General features: G+C 38.8%; 2 protein-coding genes across 8 annotated transcripts in view; one reads left to right on the top strand and one right to left on the bottom strand.

Moving 5' to 3' along the window:
- Positions 1-777, top strand: part of ATP6V0D2 (ATPase H+ transporting V0 subunit d2) — a 42,277-nt gene extending 41,500 nt beyond the window's left edge. The window contains exon 8 of the mRNA XM_082722614.1: positions 290-777. Within this exon, the coding sequence (XP_082578740.1) occupies positions 290-451 (162 nt within the window). The 3' untranslated portion in view covers positions 452-777. The remainder of the gene's footprint in view (positions 1-289) is intronic.
- LOC309860475 (uncharacterized protein) overlaps positions 1-18,271 on the bottom strand; it is a 117,500-nt gene that overhangs the window by 14,454 nt on the left and 84,775 nt on the right. For 6 of the 7 annotated variants that reach the window (XR_014309389.1, XR_014309390.1, XR_014309391.1 and 3 more), the window contains one exon: positions 617-2,367. Coding sequence is in view for 1 of the 7 variants with exons in the window: in XM_082722616.1 (XP_082578742.1) it covers positions 2,244-2,367; positions 3,601-3,643 (167 nt within the window). In the remaining 6 variants the exon portion in view is untranslated. Of the gene's footprint in view, positions 1-616; positions 2,368-3,600; positions 3,644-18,271 lie in introns of those variants that run through there. The other variant, XM_082722616.1, reaches the window with a different exon arrangement.

Here is an 18,271-nt window from a genome sequence, read left to right as displayed (position 1 = left end):
TTTATTTGACAGAGAGAGATCACAAGTAGGCAGAGCAGCAGGCAGAGAGAAAGGGGGAAGCAGGCTCCCTGCTGAGCAGAGAGCCCGATGAGGTGGTTGGATCCCAGGACCCTGAGCTCATGACCTAAGCTGAAGGCAGAGGCTTAACCCACTGAGCACCCCCAGACATTGCCTATTTAAATACAAATAAGCACTGTACAAATACAAGCCAGTCTGTAGTTTAATATTATTTCGTAAATGTTGTACACTCCTGATAAGTGATGGTCTTTATTGTTTTTTCCTTCCTCAGGTACAAATGAACGTGCTGGCATTCAACAGGCAGTTCCACTATGGCGTGTTTTACGCATACACAAAGCTGAAGGAACAAGAAATGAGAAATATTGTGTGGATAGCAGAATGCATTTCACAAAGACATCGAACTAAAATTAACAGTTACATTCCAATTTTATAAGGCAGTGTGGGGCTTCCAATGCAGAACATCTTAATTATTAAGAAGAGGTTCCAAGGAAATTAAAAATTGTGTTATATTCTCCGGGTTACACAAAAATAATTTGTACTGCAGCTTCATGAGTTGCAGATCCACTAGGAACATAGTAAACCAACAGAAACAAAGTGATTCTTTTTTTTTTTTTCCAGCAAGCTTAAATTTTTTTCCACATTTATGTCTCACTCTTTTACCAGACCTTAGACATTAGTTCTAATTAACCTTATGGTACTTTCCCTATTTTTGTTTAGTTGTATTAACAATTAGATCTAATTAAAGTGTTTTACTCTTGCTTTCTCTTGCTTCTCTGCAGGCCCAAATTACTATCTGCTTCACTTTTCCTTCACTTAGGTCCACAAAAATCCAGGGTTGTGTGAGGCCAGTATTGACCATATGTGTTGAAAATATTGTATTTCTTTTCTTTTTAAGATTTTATTTTATTTTATTTTATTTTATTTTATTTTATTTTATTGAGAAGAGAGAGAGAAAGTGCATGTACACACAAGTGGAGGGGGTGCAGAGGGAGAGAATCCTAAAGCAGACTCCCTGGTGAGCATGGAGCCCAATGCAGGGCTCAGTCCTATGACACACGAGATCATGACCTGAGCTAAAACCAAGAGGTGGATGCTCAAGTGACTGAGCCACCCAGGCTCCCCAAAATTATAAGATATTTAAAGTATCAATGTGATATTTTAAAATAAATTTAATTTAAAATTTAATTTAAAAATCATATCATCACATTGATTTTTAAATCAATCTTTTGATTGATACACACACACACACACACACACACACACACACACACACACGGTGAAAAGACTCCCCCCCATCAAGTAAGTTATACATCCATCACTTCACATAGCTGCCTCCCCAGCCCCCCTACACCCTCCATGAGGACATTTAAATTCCACTCTCTTGGCAAATTTCAGTTATACAGTAATGTTATCAACTATAGTCACCATGTTGTACAGTTAGATCCTCAAACCTTATTCATATTATAACTAAAAGTTTGTCCTCTTCTCTAACTTCTCCATATCTCCCCATCCCCCAGCCTCTGGCAACCACTTTTCTTACTCGCTATTTCTAGTAGTTAAACTTTTTGCCTTTTTTTAGATTCCACATAGAAGTGAAAATTAAAAGGAAATGTATAGCTAAGATTTTAATAATCTCTATCATTAGAATTTTTAATTCAGTCATATTTTTCTTAAGATTTATGGAGGCATGGAAGAGTAGACAATGGTGATTCTCAGCTCTCAGTGTCCAAATCATGTGGTTGTACACAAGGATTCACCTTGGTGGTGTGATGACAGTGATTTATATTGAACCAAACTTTCAAAGCCTCAAAGGCTTTTCAGTAGAAAGATCAGAGGAAAGTTATGCAATATCCACACATGCAAATACATAAACATAAATCATGTTATAGAGAATTAATACTTCACAGTTTAATTGCCCCTTGTGTTAGGTATAATTCTGTGAAATATCAGAATTATCTGAGCCATAGAATTTAACATGAGTGGTTAACAGTGGCTTTAATCATTTGGGTTCACAAGACCCTTTAGGAATCTGATAAGCACTATGAACACTTTCCCTGAGAATAATAGATATCTGATCCTCTAAAATCCATTCAAGTGCAACCCAGCGGTCCACAGACTCCAGGTTAAAAACCTCCATTGCATAGGCCAAGGAATAAAAGAAAACAGGTTAGAAAGTAATGGATGAGAAAGGATTTAATTTAAATAAAATATAAGTACTCATATACCTCTCCATCTTTTGCAAGGGCATCCTGTTTAGCTGAGCAAGCATTTTCAGGATGGAGCCACATGCTTGGGTAGAAAGGGCTCCCCACCTGGCCAGCAAGGTCAGTCATGTCAATCTCGGAGACGCTGGAAGGACAGAGGTTACAATCAGTTTGCCGTCATACTAACCTGAAATTATGATCCAAAACATGACCCAACTTTCCTTTTTGAAATGATTGATGTTCATATCCATCTAATGCATTAACCAAAGTTACTATTTTTGCAAGAAGAGTAGGTGAAAACTTCGTGGATTGGTTAAAAAATAAATGCTCATCTATAAATAGAGTCAACTGGTCCTGGACAAAGAAGCAAAAGCAATACAATAGACCAAAGATAGTCCCTTCAACAGATGGTGCTGGAACATCTGGGCATCCATATGCAAAAAAAAGAAAAAAAAAGGCACTAGACACAGACCTTATACCCTTCACAAAAATAACTCAAATGGATTATGATTTAAATATATGACCTATATAGTGACCTAAATATAAAACATGAAACTATAAAGCTCCTAGAAGATAACATAGGAGAAAACCTATATGATCTTGGGTATGGTGATGCCTTTTTTGATACAACACCAAGGACACAATCCAGGAAAGAAAGAACTGGTAAGCTACAGTTTGTTAAAATTTTCTGCTGTGCAAAAGATAAAATCAAGAGAATTACAAGACAAGCTAAAGACTAGGAGAATATATTTGCAGAAGACGTATTTGATAAAATAATGCTATCCAAAATATATAAAAAGAAACTCTTAAAAACTCAAGAACAAGAAAACAGGGGCGCCGGGGTGACTCAGTGGGTTAAAGCCTCTGCCTTTAGCTCGGGTCATGATCCCAGGGTCCTGGGATTGAGCCCTGCAACGGGCTCTCTGCTCAGCAGGGAGCCTGCTTCCTCCTTTCTACCTCTGCCTGTCTGTCTGCCTACTACTCTCTATCTGTCAAATAAATAAAATCTTAAAAAATAAGAAAGCAAACAACCTGATCAATAAATGAGCCAAGAACTTTTTTTCAAAGATTTTTTTGTTTATTTGAGAGAGAAAGAGAACACAGGCAGAGGGAAGAGCTGAGAAAGAGAGAAAGAGAAGCAGACTCCTTGTTGAGTGGGGAGCCTGACAAGGGGCTCAATCTCAGGACTCTGAGATCATGACCTGAGCTGAAGTCAGGTGCTTAACCAACTGAGCCACCCGTTCACCCCGAGCCAAAGATCTTAACAGACACCTCCACAGTGAAGACATACAGGTGGCAAAGAAACATACAAGAAAATGTTCCATGGCATACATCATCAGGGACATATAAATAAAAACAACAAGGTACCGTTACACACCTATTAGAATGGTCAAAGTCCAGGACACGGGCAATTCCCCAAGCTGGCAAGGAGAGGGAGAAACAGGAACTCTGATTCATTATTGGTAGGAAGGAGTTGGAACTTAGGTCTACAGAAAAACCTGCACATAAATCTTTATAGCAGCTTTGTTCATAATTGCCAAAACTTGGAAGCAACCAAATGTCCTTTAGTAGTAGATAAATGGATAAACAGGAGTACATCCAGACAATGGAATATTACTCAGCACTAAAGGGAAAAGAGCCATCCAGCCATGAAAAGACAGAGAAACCTTAAATGCATATTGCTAAGTGAAATAAGAAAATCTGAAAAGGCTATATATTATCTGATTTCACCTATATGACATTTTGGGGGGAAAAAAAACCCAACTATGGAGACAATAAAAAAATGAGTGATTACCAGAGGCGGAGGGGATGGGGGGGAGGGATGAATAGGCAAAACAGGATTTTCAGGGCAGGTAAAATACTCTTTATGGTACTATAATAATGGGTATGTGATATGATACATTTGTCCACAAGCTTATCATATACAACACCAAGAATGAATGTTAAGGTGAACTACGAACATTGGGGGATGATGCTGTGTTACTACAGGTTCACCCTTGGTAAAAAGGGGGAAAAAAAGGACCACTCTGGTGAACGATGTTGATGACAGGGGAGGCCATCTACGCACGGGTGGGAGCAAGGGCATACTTGGAAATCTTTGTACCTCTTTCTCAGTTGTATTACAAACCTAAAACTGCTCTTAAAAAAAAAAAAAGTCTTAAAAAATAAATTCTAAGCAGCTGGTATTTCCTGAAGCTTATCTTCAGGATTGAATGATCAAATGGAAGAAATTACTTTTAAACCTTCATCTTTGGTGAAAAAGGAGAAAACTGTGCTCTCACATTTCCTCATGGCTCCTAGAAATGAATCATCTCTATCTTCTTCATCACCTTTTATTGCTTATAGCCAAGTAAAAGTAAATCATGTAGAGTAGTGAGAAGTAGGCAGGACAGATGCATAACCTCCTTGGTAAATAATATAAATCCAAGAAGAGCAGGTGGAAATTTAAATCGGTGTATTTCCTAGAAGGAAATGTATATCTCTATGCTCACAAAGTAACCTGTGCTATCCTGCATTGATGAAGCCGTTTTGGGGCAAGACTTCGCAGAGACAAGTCGTATGCAAATCCAAAACAGCTGGGCATAGGCTAACCCTCTCCGGAGCTGCATAGAAAGCATAAATCGACTTAGGACAGGCGTAATTATAAAATACGGGAGGGCAGCAGCAAGGAGAGAAGGGAGGCCTCTGTAAAAATAAAGCAAAGGTCAGCCCTCAATTCGGAGAAAATGACTTCTTTCAAAATCAGCTCTCCGTTGAAGTCTGGAGAATAGACTCCTTTGAAAGATAACTTACCCCAGGAAAAATAAGTAAAAGTAAATGTCATGAACGTTGAATGAGGAGCATATTCTTTTAAACCCAAATTAATGCTTTAACCTTTTTCTCCCTTAGTCCTTTTAGGTTTTCCCTACATATTTTCCCAGTAGGATATAAACATTATAAGCACTAAGTTAATTAGGAAAGAATAGGCTCAGAACAAGAAAATAAATGCCGATTTCAAATATAACTCACAGGCACTATGGAAACAGCAGGGTTTAACCTCTTGGAGACCAAGGTAAGGCAGTATGACATCTTTTGTTGTGCATCCAAAGGAACTACCCTAATAGCAACTTAAGTGTTCTACACAGAGCTTATGAAGGCTTATCTCAAAATCAGCAAGTGGTTAATAGAAAGTGACCCCCTGCCTCTGGCATTCTATGAATGTGTTTGCAGGTATAAAGGAAAAGCTCCCTTTTCATTAAACAGACATCACAAAAGAGCCTGCTTATTGTCTAAAGCTGTTGCCAACTCAGGGTCTTTCTCTTCCAGATTGCGAAGTGCTAACATCCCTGCTAAAGTGTTTCAGGGACCTCTGATACTATACCTGATGTAAGCCCAAAGCAAGAATTTAAAGAAAAAGGTTTTTGAACGTTCATTAAGAAAAGTAGTAACCATGGGGACATATAAGTCACAAATATTTTTTAAACCGGAGTTTCTCAGCCAGAATGTCAAAGCCCACAGCTCTGCCTCGCATGGGTGATGGGGTAGAGATGGTGATTCCAATAGCCTTGGGGTGCCCATGGTCTCCAGATTCCTCTGATCCGCAGCAATCTTTGCTGGTTGTCGCAGATGCCAAACAAATGCTATCATTTTATGTGTACACAGTGATATGGAAAGAAACCAAGTAAGATAACAGATGAGTAACCCCTGGTTCCTCTAAAGAGATAGAAGCAATACTAGCAGAGCCCATTTTTATATTTTTATGATACCTTTTATGGACTTGAGAACCCCTGGTCCGCACAATTTGATTTGTATGTTGCCGAGGAATTAGCATTCTCCCCATTCTCTGCAGCAGAGTCTTTGTCTGACAGCACAAGTTCAAACTACATATCAGCACATCTCCATTAAAATAATGACATATATGTATGATCCACTAAGTTTTTACAGTAAATTTCTCTACTTTAATTGTTATATTCTAATCTGACCACTTAAGTACATTAGGGTGAATATTCTTTTGTTTCCTTATTCAATATAGACCTCTAAGGAACACATTTTTATTTCCTCATTGGTGTATCTATCCTAAAAAGACCAAGAAATAAGATAGATGATTTAAGCTGGTTACTGAAATACTAAAACTGGCAACAAGAAACAGAGTTTCAGAAACAGAGTGGACACTAGTTTTCCAAATAAGGGAACTATAGTCAGAAGGGCTAAGAGTAGACGAATCAAAACTGGATTTCAAGTGTCCTGACTCTTCCATTGTGTGTGTGTGTGTGTGTGTGTCTGTGTCTGTGTGTGTGTCTGTGTGCGTATTCGGCTTTCTTTGTGGTGGTTTCATTTTTTACTTTCTCCTTAAGTTACAGCCTCCAGTCTAAGACTAGGGTTCTTGTTTGGTCCAAATACATTTTGTGAAAAACAACAGAAATCGGGTGTGCCAGGCTGGCTCAGTTGGAAAAGCATGCGACTCTTGATCTCAGGGTTGTGTGTCTGAGCCCCACATTAGGTATAGAGATTACTAAGAAATATAACCTTTAAAAAATGATAGAAATCCTATCAAACCAGCTTGAAATCCAAAAAGGAAACGTATTGCCTCATGTCACTGGGAATTTGAATTGCTCATGGAACTGGACCCAGGGCATCAAAGATTTCGTTAAGAATTGTCCTTTTGTCTTCCCCATGTACTGTCACAGGTGACCAGCAGCAGCTGAGGGCCACATTCTACCAGCTACTCAGCCCAGCAGAAACTGTCCTTCTTGTCCAATACCAACAAACCTATTCTGGATTTTTACAGTGATTGATCTGTCAAAGCATTTCATGTACAGTTTTGCAATTATAGTATTTATTACTCTAATACTGAGAAATCAGGAAGAATTATTAAAAGTATGTTAATTTACTTTTATAAATTATTAGAGTAATAGAAACACTACCTACTTTTTGTAGTCATTTAATATGTACATGAGCATTGACTTTTATAAGTTATTAGAATAGTAGGAACACTACTACTTTAATTAATCATTTAATATGTACTCAGTATACATATTATAATATACTCAGTATAATTTAAGACTTCCAGTTGGAAATAATTTTGCCATTGTTCAATGCTGACTGCCAAATACATAAAATTATTTGGAATGTTATCAAAGCTTTGATTTATTAAGATTTTAAATTTAAAATGTTAATAATTAAGTTACATCATGACATCATAATCTCCCTCATCTGTCATTTACAACCCATTAATAATAAATTCTCCCAATTCTACTAAAAAAATATTTCTTTAACCCACCACTTAAACCAATCTCATTTAAAAAAAAAAATCCAATCTCATTTTTGTGTAGACTAGGGCCATAAACCTCTAACTGGTCCCTATCCTGTCATTATCCCCACTACAACTGAGAGAGCTTTTTAAAACCAAGATCTTATCGCTCTCTTATTTAAAACTCTTCCATCAACTTTGAAATAAAAGCAAAACTTTACTATGGCCTATTAGGCCCAGATTAGTCAGGTCTTTGTTGCTTTTCCATTGTCTTTATTGGCTTCTCCCTGTCCAACTATTACACTCTCACTGGCCTTCTTTCAGATTTCAAATACCCCAAGCTTTGTCCATTTTGGGGTCATCATACATGTTCTTCTCTCTACAGGGAAACTTTTTCATTGTATGTTCACATGGTAGGGCCCCTTTCCTTCAGGTTTTTTGTTTGTTTGTTTGTTTTTTAATTTAATTTAATTTAATTTAATTTTGAGTGTGTGTGTGTGTGTGTGTGTGTGTGTGTTCCAAAGTTCATTGTTTATGCACCTCACCCAGTGCTCCATGCAATATGTGCTCTCCTATATACCCACCACCAGTTTTAATGTCACCGTGTTACTCAACTCAGTGGGCACCTTTCATAACTTTGGAATTGTGCAAACCACCAGTACACAATAGTAATGCATATTCACTTCCTCAAAGAGGTTCTCAAGTCTTAAGGAGATCCCTCAAATTGGTCTCTTCACCTCATAATTCTTCTCCCCCCCCCCTTTTTTTCACTTCATAATTCCTACCACAATTTGTAACCATGAATGTGTTTGTTTTGTAATGTTGGTCTTCCCCATCCAACTGTGCTCTATGAGACTAGGAAACTTCTCTTTTTGATCACTGCTGTGTCCTTCATAATTGGCATAGAGACTGGCATATGGCAACATTTAATATATATTTCTTAAAGGAATGAGCAAATTCTTCCACCAGTAAAATTCTGTAAATCAAGTCATAGAAGTGCTAAAAGATAAACTGAAGCATATTACAAACTTTCTGAGTTTATTTAAGCAAAAATTGATTCCAACTGGGCAGCTCCATACAGGAAGTAATTAGAAGCACTCCAGTGACAGGAATGAGGAGAAAGACATACAGAAAATGCTGAAGAAAAGAAGGAAACGATTCAATTGGCTATAGCTTAAGCATTTGCCGTCTTTGGAAAAGCCTACTGGCTATTTGTGATCTGTCCTTGGGTTCTGATTTTTTAACCTTGCTTCATTTATAGGACTAAGTTTGGGTTTCCCTATATAGGTCTTAGAACCACCTCAGGCTAATGGCCTCCTTGTTTAATACATTTAACAGAGGGGAGGACCAAAACATAACTAGGCTAGAGGACCCATAAATTTCCTTTGGGCACAGGTATTTTCAGCACCCAGGAAGACAGAAAAAGCAAAACAATTAGACTGAAAGAATGCCACAGTCTTACTCAGTGAAAATACAGAAACACGCGGAAAGGTGGAGACCTTGCTGGCTCATGCACTGAGGCACGTGGAGCGCACTGCAATACTCCACTCCCTCATAGGCATACCACATGTATCCGTTAAACGAATAAGCCTCTATGTGAGGCAAGTATTTTATCAGTACCCACATCTGACCCTTGCAGCAAAAGGGGGAAACAGTGACGTGGGATCTGTATCATGCAGAGCATTTGCTGAGCAAGAGGAGCAGCCAGATTGCCATTGTTGCCTGCACTCACATCTGGCATAAGCACTCACAGTCAGAAGCCAAGCCAATTTGATCACAGAAATAGACTTTGGCCAAGAACTACTTAACTAAATGGAGCCTACTTCCCGTGGTCTTACAAACACAGGTGTTTACAAAGGACAAATTCAAAGGACAGGGAAATTCACTAAAATGGCTTCATGGTGTTCCCTGAACACCAAGATAAACCTGAGTAATGATTCTCAATCCAATCTGCCTGCCTGCTTAAATACCTACATTTACTTTGAAATTTATTGGAGTCCAAGAATTTATAAAGAACTGGTTAGTTCCCCTGATCTGAAGTGTATTGAAAGGAAAAAAATTAGACTGAATTATCAAGTGAGATTTACTCTGCATTGCACTGTTTCTTCAACTATTATCTCTATATTATCATATATATGATATATATATTATAAACTATATCAATATCAATATATTATCAACTAATTACATTATCTCTCTCCTTCAAAAGGGTTCAACACATGTAGATAAAAGCAGAAGTACAGAATATTCCATTTCGGTGATGAAAATTAATCAGTATATGCAGCTCCTGGGTGGCTCAGTCAGTTAAGCATCCCGCTCAGGTCAAGATCCCAAGGTCCTGGCATGGAGCCTCACACCTCCCACCCCACCCTATGTCCTGCTCCTTGCTCAGCAGGGAGCCTGCGTCTCCCTCGTTTTCTGCCCTACCCCTGCCACTTGTGTTCTCTCTCTCTCAAATAAATACATACAATTAAAAAAAAATCAATATATTAAGAGGGTAAAAGGTAAATGATATTTAGAAAAGGAGAGAGAGAGAAATGATCTCAAACTGCAAATGGCATTCAAGGTTAATTGCAAAGTCCCCAACATTACTGAAACCAGTGTCTGTCGGTCTACCAGGCACCGAGCCACACCCCATTCATCCTATCAAGAACGGAAAGGTATTCATAGAGGCTACTCTACTTTCAACTAGAGGAATAGCAGAGGTGTTCTGAAATAATTGTTCTGGGGGTTTCACATTTATTACCTACTCTTAATATGGTCTCCTGATACTAGGCAGCATTTAGACATCTGTTCAAAACAATTTTCTTTACTTAAATATGGAACCCTTGGAGAGAACAGGAGAGTTATCCTACAATAGCGTCCTTCAGGTATAGGTGAAGATTAAGTAAACCATGCCCAAACACAGACTAAAAGCCATAAAAATGCATGGTGTCTTATGAAACCTCTGTCATTCTACAGTACTTTTTCAAGGTGAAGAATGCTAAAAATGCACTCACTCTGGACTGTCATTGTTTCCTAATGACATCTGCTCTTCCCAGACACTTAAATAATATATCTAATCTGCTCAATGTTTCTCAATTACATCATTCCAAAGAAGAGAGCTTCAAGTACGGCTCCCCAAGTTAACCAGTTCAATAGGATTAATACTTTAATTTACTTCAGCTTAGGAAGATGTGAAGCATAGACCTAGGTGCAATAAAGTAATCAAAGATATTTGAACTTCCTGGTCATTATTTTGCTATTTTTCTAACCTTCTATCATTAACTCCTTTCTCCAGAACCTACTTCACAGTCATGGAGAAATATTCTGAGATAAGGCTACCTCAAACACTATTATTTGCCTTGACAGTAGGTGGGAGTGGGGAGTTAAAAAAATCAAAGTGTAAAATGGTTTCAGAAGTAAGCTTCATTTCCCATATTCACCCTTCAGGATAATGATCCACGCTCCAAAACAGATTGCCTTTACTCTGGTAGGCAGAACTCAGTTGATGAAGGCCTCAAAAATAAATATTTCAAATCTTGTCAGACATCAAACAAACACAAGTTGACTCTAAGAAATTAATTGGTTAGAGCAAAAAGCCTTAAGGAATGAGTAGGAGTCAGAGGAATTTGAATCTATCTTCTCTAATTTCTAGAACATTGTGGCCCCAGGCAAGCTAACTGACCTTCTAAGATTCAGTTTCCCCATCTGTGAAAGTGAAATAATTATATCTACTTCTTATAATTGCTATAAGATTTAGATAAAATAATTTATTTAAATGCTTAGTACACAGCCAGGCACAAAGTAGAAGCTCAATAATTGTTCTATTCTTATTCCTTTGGACAGACTCGCATTAGGCTGATTTGTGCATATGCCTATCCCAGTCACTCAACTGAAAGGACCCGGAAGGTGAAGACCATCTCTTTGTGTCTCACAAAACAATGTTTGCTTAAAATAAATCATACATGCTTTTAAAATAAAGTCAAACATTTGCTGCATCTCAACCAATATAGACATATGACTAAGTAATTTTACTTTATTCTCAGATTACAGTTGGCTAAAGATTAATTAATTAAAATAAATGAGGACTACTGCCTCTCCTATCAACCTGCACAACCCTGGATGGTCCCTTTTGTATACAGTACTTTGTTCTGCTTCCAACCCAAGGCCTCCCCTCCTAAACTCCTAGAGCAGGTCCTGGGCTTGCCTTGCAGTTCCAGTTACTCTGCCTGGCTCTCCTTTCCCAACGCCTGCTGCTGCCCTCCAGGGTGGGGGACATAGTCAAGTCTCCTATTTTGTTTCTGTGGACTCATCACTCCTCTTCCTTTTTTTTTTTTTTTTTTTATTCCTTCCCTCCCCATTCCTCAATTCAGTCCCACAACCAATTCTAATAGAAAGTTAGGCAAATATATCCTTATTTCTTAAATAGAAGCCTCCATGCTGGCTATCAACCCTTCTGGATAGCTCAAGATGCTTTCTTCCACTACCTCTACCTCCATTTTTTTTTGTTTTCATAATTTATATTTTTATGATTTGCCTTTTTAGGAAGTATCTGCGGAGCCCCAAAGACTGAGTTGAAGAGAGGTCCCAGGGAATCTGGACAGGTGGAGTCCTGCCCCTGCCTAGTCCTTAGGGACATGGAGCACCTCCCTGCACCAGGAGCAGTGAAAGGGTCCATAGGGCCATCAGCACCCTGAATGTGCCCCACTACATAAGTACATCTCACTGTGTCCCGAGCCTCCTGCCCAACACTTGGAGGCAAGTCCCCACACCAGAGCCCACCCAAATGCAAGCACCTTCTCCACAGCCCTCCCTTTGACGGCTTGTATATATGTGTGTTTTATTTTCAGCGCATAGTATTTACTTGTGTTCAAGAATTAAATTTATACTTTCCTTCCAAAAAACTACTGTTAGAAAGTAAATATCTTTATTCTAATTTTCAGAATATAAAAAGTCATAAAAAAGGCAAAATAATAATAACACAGCGTTGCATCAGGGGGTGCTAAACTGAACAAGCCCATTTGCCCTTCTTTATTGTCGGGTTTTTATAAGCGGGCTCCCTACCCAACATGGGGCTTGAACTCTTGACCCCGAGATTAAGAGTCACATGGTCTACCAAGTGAGCCAGCCAGGCACCCCTGTTCTTCTCTGAAATGGCTCCAGACAAGTAAATGTTTTATAGTTTGGGGATCCCTTTTTCTAGGGATCTAACTTCCCCTTCCTTTCTCTGACTGTCAGTGTAATAGAAATTACATGTGTTTTTTTTTTTTTTAATCATTTTCTCTAGTTTCTTTTTATTGAACCTGATTTGCTGCTCACCTAACGGGGAGCAATAAAACTAAACTTTTATACCGACTCAAATTAGGTCTAAAAGAAGAGTAAATAGAGCTCAGTGTAAACTTTAATTCCTGGCACTGTGCTGCAGCTTTGAATTCTCAGTAAACCCTTTGGCTTGATGGATTATTTTCTATTTCCTGAGACCTGAGATTACTTTGTTAAATAACTGCTGGATACGTGAAGAGTTTTTATATTAACATTCCTGTTGACAGGAAGTGGTGGGGCTGAACAGCAGACTGATATGTCCTCTAAATCAGTATTAAATAATGTCTGTGTTGGTACGTAAAGACTTGTGGGTAGCAGACATGCCAATTGCCAAATGGCATTACAAAACCAAGCCTTTAATTCCTTCTGATTATTAAGTATTCCGCTGAGTGTGTGATAACAAAACAGGAGAGGATATTTTCTTCCCAGGGTTCTGCCAATTCTCAGCTTAGATTTAACACTTTGGCTGAGAGCATTTCCCCTTTCTGTTTCATCTGGATAAATTTTGCTTTTCTGGTTTCCTGTCATATGAGGTTCTGTTTACAAAGGGGTGGTATCATCTTTGGGTAGAAGGTATTTCACAGGGCGCTGTCAGGCTAATTAGCAAGGAAAGCTGCTTAGTGCAAGCTGCTATGGAAACGTCAGATACTACATTATGTTAGACCGTGTCATTTTAATTGGCATTGAGGGAAAGTAGACCTAATCTCTAGGAACAATTTAAGCCAAAATCCTTTACTAACTTGACACGGCATTTTAAATTTGAGGTGGAAATTCGGTTTCTTGAAGGGGAAAAAAATATTCTTTTTATAAAAAACATGAAAATGGGACACCTGAGAAGGAAAAAAAAAAGATTTAAGTTGAGTTGATATGGTTTGTAGAAAAGATTATTGTGTATTTGCCCGCCTTAGCTTCTGCTCAACCTAATCCCTTCAGGGGCTATCAAATCTGTAAACTCAAAGGGCTTCACTGGGTGGGATTAGGAGAATCTAATCTTTAAACCACAGAACAGAGAATCTACCAATAGTGTTCGCAATCCTTCAGTACTTTCCTAGTGGATACTCTGGTTAAGATTCTTTTATTTGCAAGCAAAAGAAACTGACTGGCTAATTCAAACGAAACACGACATTATGTTAAAAGGATTGTCCTCAAAATCAAAGGAAGGGCAGAATTCATCAACCTTGAAGAAGACAGAAATCTAAGCAGATGCAGGAAAATCACAGGGATTGGTTGTTCCTGAACCTTCTCTCCAGGACACTCACATCAGATGACTCAACTCTAGAACCTTCAGTTTTTACATATCTTAATTTATTTTCAAATGTCTGGGGAGGGAATATCCTCTGGGCCCAACTAGATTTAGCACCTCTAGCTTTGGATTAACAACACAGCCGATGCCAAGAATAAGGGGAGGAATAAGCAAAGACAGTACAGTCAGGACCAACTGGAGAATCACTGTGCACACAGCAGCAACCCCACTTATAATCAGGCTCTAGATTCATGTAGTTATCACAGAACATTGATTTTCCTATATTTTTATCTTTTAGAATTAATAAATAATTTCAACACTTTAATAAGTACATACAGTATGCCAGGGAGATGACAAAATTCCAAGCCCCAAAAGATAAGCTCGTCCTCCAGAGCAAGACATAGATGTGTAAGTGATGTAACTTGCATCATAAGAAATACATTCAGGGTTATGCGTATTTAGGGAGTTGCAAGAAGTCCCAGAGGAAAGTATCAATCCAAATGCACCTGAAGATGTCAAGGAAAGCTTCCTACAGGAAAAACTACCCGAGTTGGGTTCTTAAAGGATCAATGGGAGTTTGTTATGTAACAGGGGAAGAGAGGCATGTCCTATAGCAAAAGGACATCTTTAAAACATGCAGCACCAGGGCACCTGGATGGCTCAGTCGTTGGGCGTCTACCTTCGGCTCAGATAGTGATCCCAGAGTCCTGGGATCAAGCCCCGCATTGGGCTCCCTGCTCCTCATGGGGCCTGCTTCTCCCTCTCCCACTCCCTCTGCCGTGTTCCCTCTCTCGTTGTGTCTCTGTCAAATAAATAAATAAAATCTTAAAAAAAAAAAAATGCACAGCACCTACAAAGGATAGAAGAAAAGGACAGCATGGCTCATTTGGGGGCTGTGAATAGTTTGGTATCATTGGAATTTCAGAATCTGAAGGAGAAATAAGTCTGAAAAGAAAGGCAACTCTCTGAACTTTCTATTATGAAACATTATGGTGTATGGACTAAATGCCTCAGATAATGGAGATACTAAATGATTTATGATTTGGTGAGTTGACATAATCAAGGTTGGTTTTAGGAAAGCTACTTTGGCAGTAAGGTGGAGGAGAGTCTGAGTAAGAGAAGAATACCAGCTCAAAGACTACCACAGCAGAGCAGAAAAGGGAAGTCCAGGGAAATTCAGTCTTCATGCTCAGGCGATAATCTAGAGAGTGGGGTCACCAAAGAGATGTGGAATTAATGAAAAGAATGTTCAGAAGGTCAAAGTATTCAGAGCTCAAGTGCTGGGTCAGCAGTCAAGAGAAGATAGGAAGACCAGAGACTTGTATTTCTGAGTTAAAAACACAATTTAGCTATTAGAGTGTGGATATTTATGACGTTTCACTTGTAGAATACTAAGAATAAGCATAGGCCTCACGATGGAACCCTGGAGACAATTAAGGGGGGTAGATCAAGGAAAAGACAGAGCTGGAATTTAAGAATAATAGGAAGAAGACCAGTAAGGAACAGAAATCAGAGAAAGTAAACAGAAGGAAAGGAGAGGAGTTTCAAGAAAGAGTACTCATCGGTTAGGATCAGACTTAGTGGCAGGTTGCAGGGCTTTCTCACATAGGTGGAGTTAGGCAGCTGGTGCTAGTGCAGGGGCTCGGTTATCATCCAATTCTTTCTCTATTATACTCAGCATCTTACTAGTCTAAGTGGGTTGTCCAAGATTCAGGCCAGTGTGAAGGGGGATATATTGAAGAAGGGAGCACCACTCCCTTTTAAGATAGTTACTCTACACTTTGTATAACACTTCTACTTCCAATCCATTGGCAGAATTTAGCCACATGGCCACACCGATTTCAAAGAAGACTGGAAAAGGCACATCATATTTTGGGCAACCATGAGTCTGGCTAAAAATGGTTCTCTATTTTATTTACTAGGGAGGACAGGGGAATTGGATCCAGGGAAGCAACTGGAAGTCTCTGCCATATAGGAATTGGTGAATAATGACATAAACTGAAGACAGTTCTTGTAAGATAAGGATTTAAATTGTTTACTGTTATTAGTCAGCAACAACCTTGGCTAAAGTAATTTCTTACCTTGTGAAAATGTGAGTCAAATTACAGTAGATAGAAGCCTGACATTATGATAAGGAAAATGAAGAGGATTATAGATTCCACTTTCAACAAGCTGGCCTGTGAAAAGGAAGGTAAGAGGTTAAGACCATAGTTAGCTCAGCACTGTCGAGAACGGAGTTCATTCTGTGCAGTCTGAAGGGCAGGAAGACAGTCATGAGAAAGAGGACAATGGAGCGATCCTCTTCTTCTAGAAACTGATTCCTCTTCCCACCTCCTCCTAGTTTTTATGGCTTTTTGAGATCTTATATTCTTATATGACCTATTTCTTGGCCCAGGTTAATTGGTAGAGAGGGTAAATCTAATTGAAATTGATCCAAAGAATCCTACTTCATGAACCAGTTGAATCAATGAGGAATGGCTAAGTTGCTCAACTGAACCAAAGTGTCTCTACTGTAGGATTTTTATATTTCATACCAGAGGAAATATTGAGTCAATATCATTCCATTGATTGAAACTATAAGCTGTAAAAATAAGTTTGCAGCCATGTTTTTTATCACGGGTTGAAAAGTAACCTGTGATGAGAAAGACAAACGAAGTCAAGATTAAAAGGAATATAAAGGCACAAAAGTGACAGAAAAAAGAAAAGATCAGAGTCTTAGAAACATTTAGATCCTTGTTTCTGGTTGTTCCTGACATCCAGCAACATTCTTTCTCTTGAGATGTATGAGATCATTAGGATCCTTATAATAAAATTCCCCCTTTCTGCTTCAGTGAATGCTAACTGAGCTTCTGTGGTTTACCATCATCAGAAGCGTTCAATTAATACTGAGAGGAACGTGCTTTTATGTTTAGGAAAGAGGCCCAAGAGAAAGGTAAGATATGAAAGACAGAACTGAGAGTGCATCCCAGACATCAATCCTATTTCCACATAGCTCCCTTTAAACTAAAAGTCCCAAATCCCTCCCATCTTTGTGACCTCAGTCCCTGGCCACACAGCTGTTTGGATCATGAAGAGGCACCTGACTTCCATATATGTCTTAGATGAGCTTGTCTGATTGAATTCTTTTGTGGGGCCTAGAATTGAGATGTGTAGAGACTGAGCTCATAAAAAGTAGAGGCTAAGATAAGTTGAGCCCTCACTCCCTATCAACTAATGTAACCTTGCAGAAGTTTTTTAACCTCTTTAAATCTCAGTTTTTCCATCCATAAAATGAAGTTAATAGTAGCATCATTCTCATAGAGTTGTCATTAGAATCACAAGAAAGATCTCTATGAAGTACTGAGCAGGGTCTGACCCACGGTAAACTTATAACGTTAATCACATGTTAAATACAATATGATAATCAAAATGATGAATAATAAAAATTATCTCTTAGTTCTGATTCCCATCAATCACAGATCTTTTCTTCATTTCTCAGTGAAATCTACGTATCCTTATAATCTTTCTTTCCGTTTGATCTGAATAGATTGAGATTTTGTTCCTAACTAACATGAAGTTAAGAATGCCTGGCTATCGGGGCGCCTGGGTGGCTCAGTGGGTTAACCCTCTGCCTTCGGCTCAGGTCATGATCCCAGGGGCCTGGGATCGAGTCCCACATTGGGCTCTCTGCTCAGCAGGGAGCCTGCTTCTCCTCATCTCTCTCTCTGTCTGTCTCTCTGCCTATTTGTGATCTCTCTCTCTGTCAAATAAATAAATAAAATCTTTAAAAAAAAAAAGTATACCATGAGGATAATTAAAAAAAAAAAAAAAAAAAAAAAGAATGCTTGGCTCTCCATCCCCAGGGTGAGTTTGGAAAAGTTACTCTCTGTATAGTCATTCAGCAATATTGCCCTCCCAAAGCACTCTTGCCTTTGGCCTCTGTGACCCTACTCTCCTGGCTTTCCTTCTACTTCTCTGGCCATGGTATTCCCTTGCTGGTTCAGTCTCTTCTGCCTGCCCCTTAAATGCTGTAGTCCTCAAGGCTTACTCCTATGTGTCCTCACTTTTCCTACTCTGTATTTTCTTCCTAGACAATGAATGATGTAAACTCATGGTGTCAATGATCACCTAATTGAACCCTTGACTCCCATAGGGTTATCTTTATCCCAGACCTCCTCTAATCTCCAAATCTACATATCTCACTGCCTACTCAACATTTTACTTGGATCTCAAAGGTGACTCACAACCTCCAAGCTCAAAATTGATCTAATGATCTTTTCCCTCCAAAGCTGG

This window comes from Mustela nivalis, assembly GCF_964662115.1.
Source record: "Mustela nivalis genome assembly, chromosome: 2".
Lineage (NCBI taxonomy): Eukaryota > Metazoa > Chordata > Mammalia > Carnivora > Mustelidae > Mustela > Mustela nivalis.
Note: the sequence above shows the minus strand (reverse complement) of the source record. Positions and strands in the feature narration are given on the sequence as shown.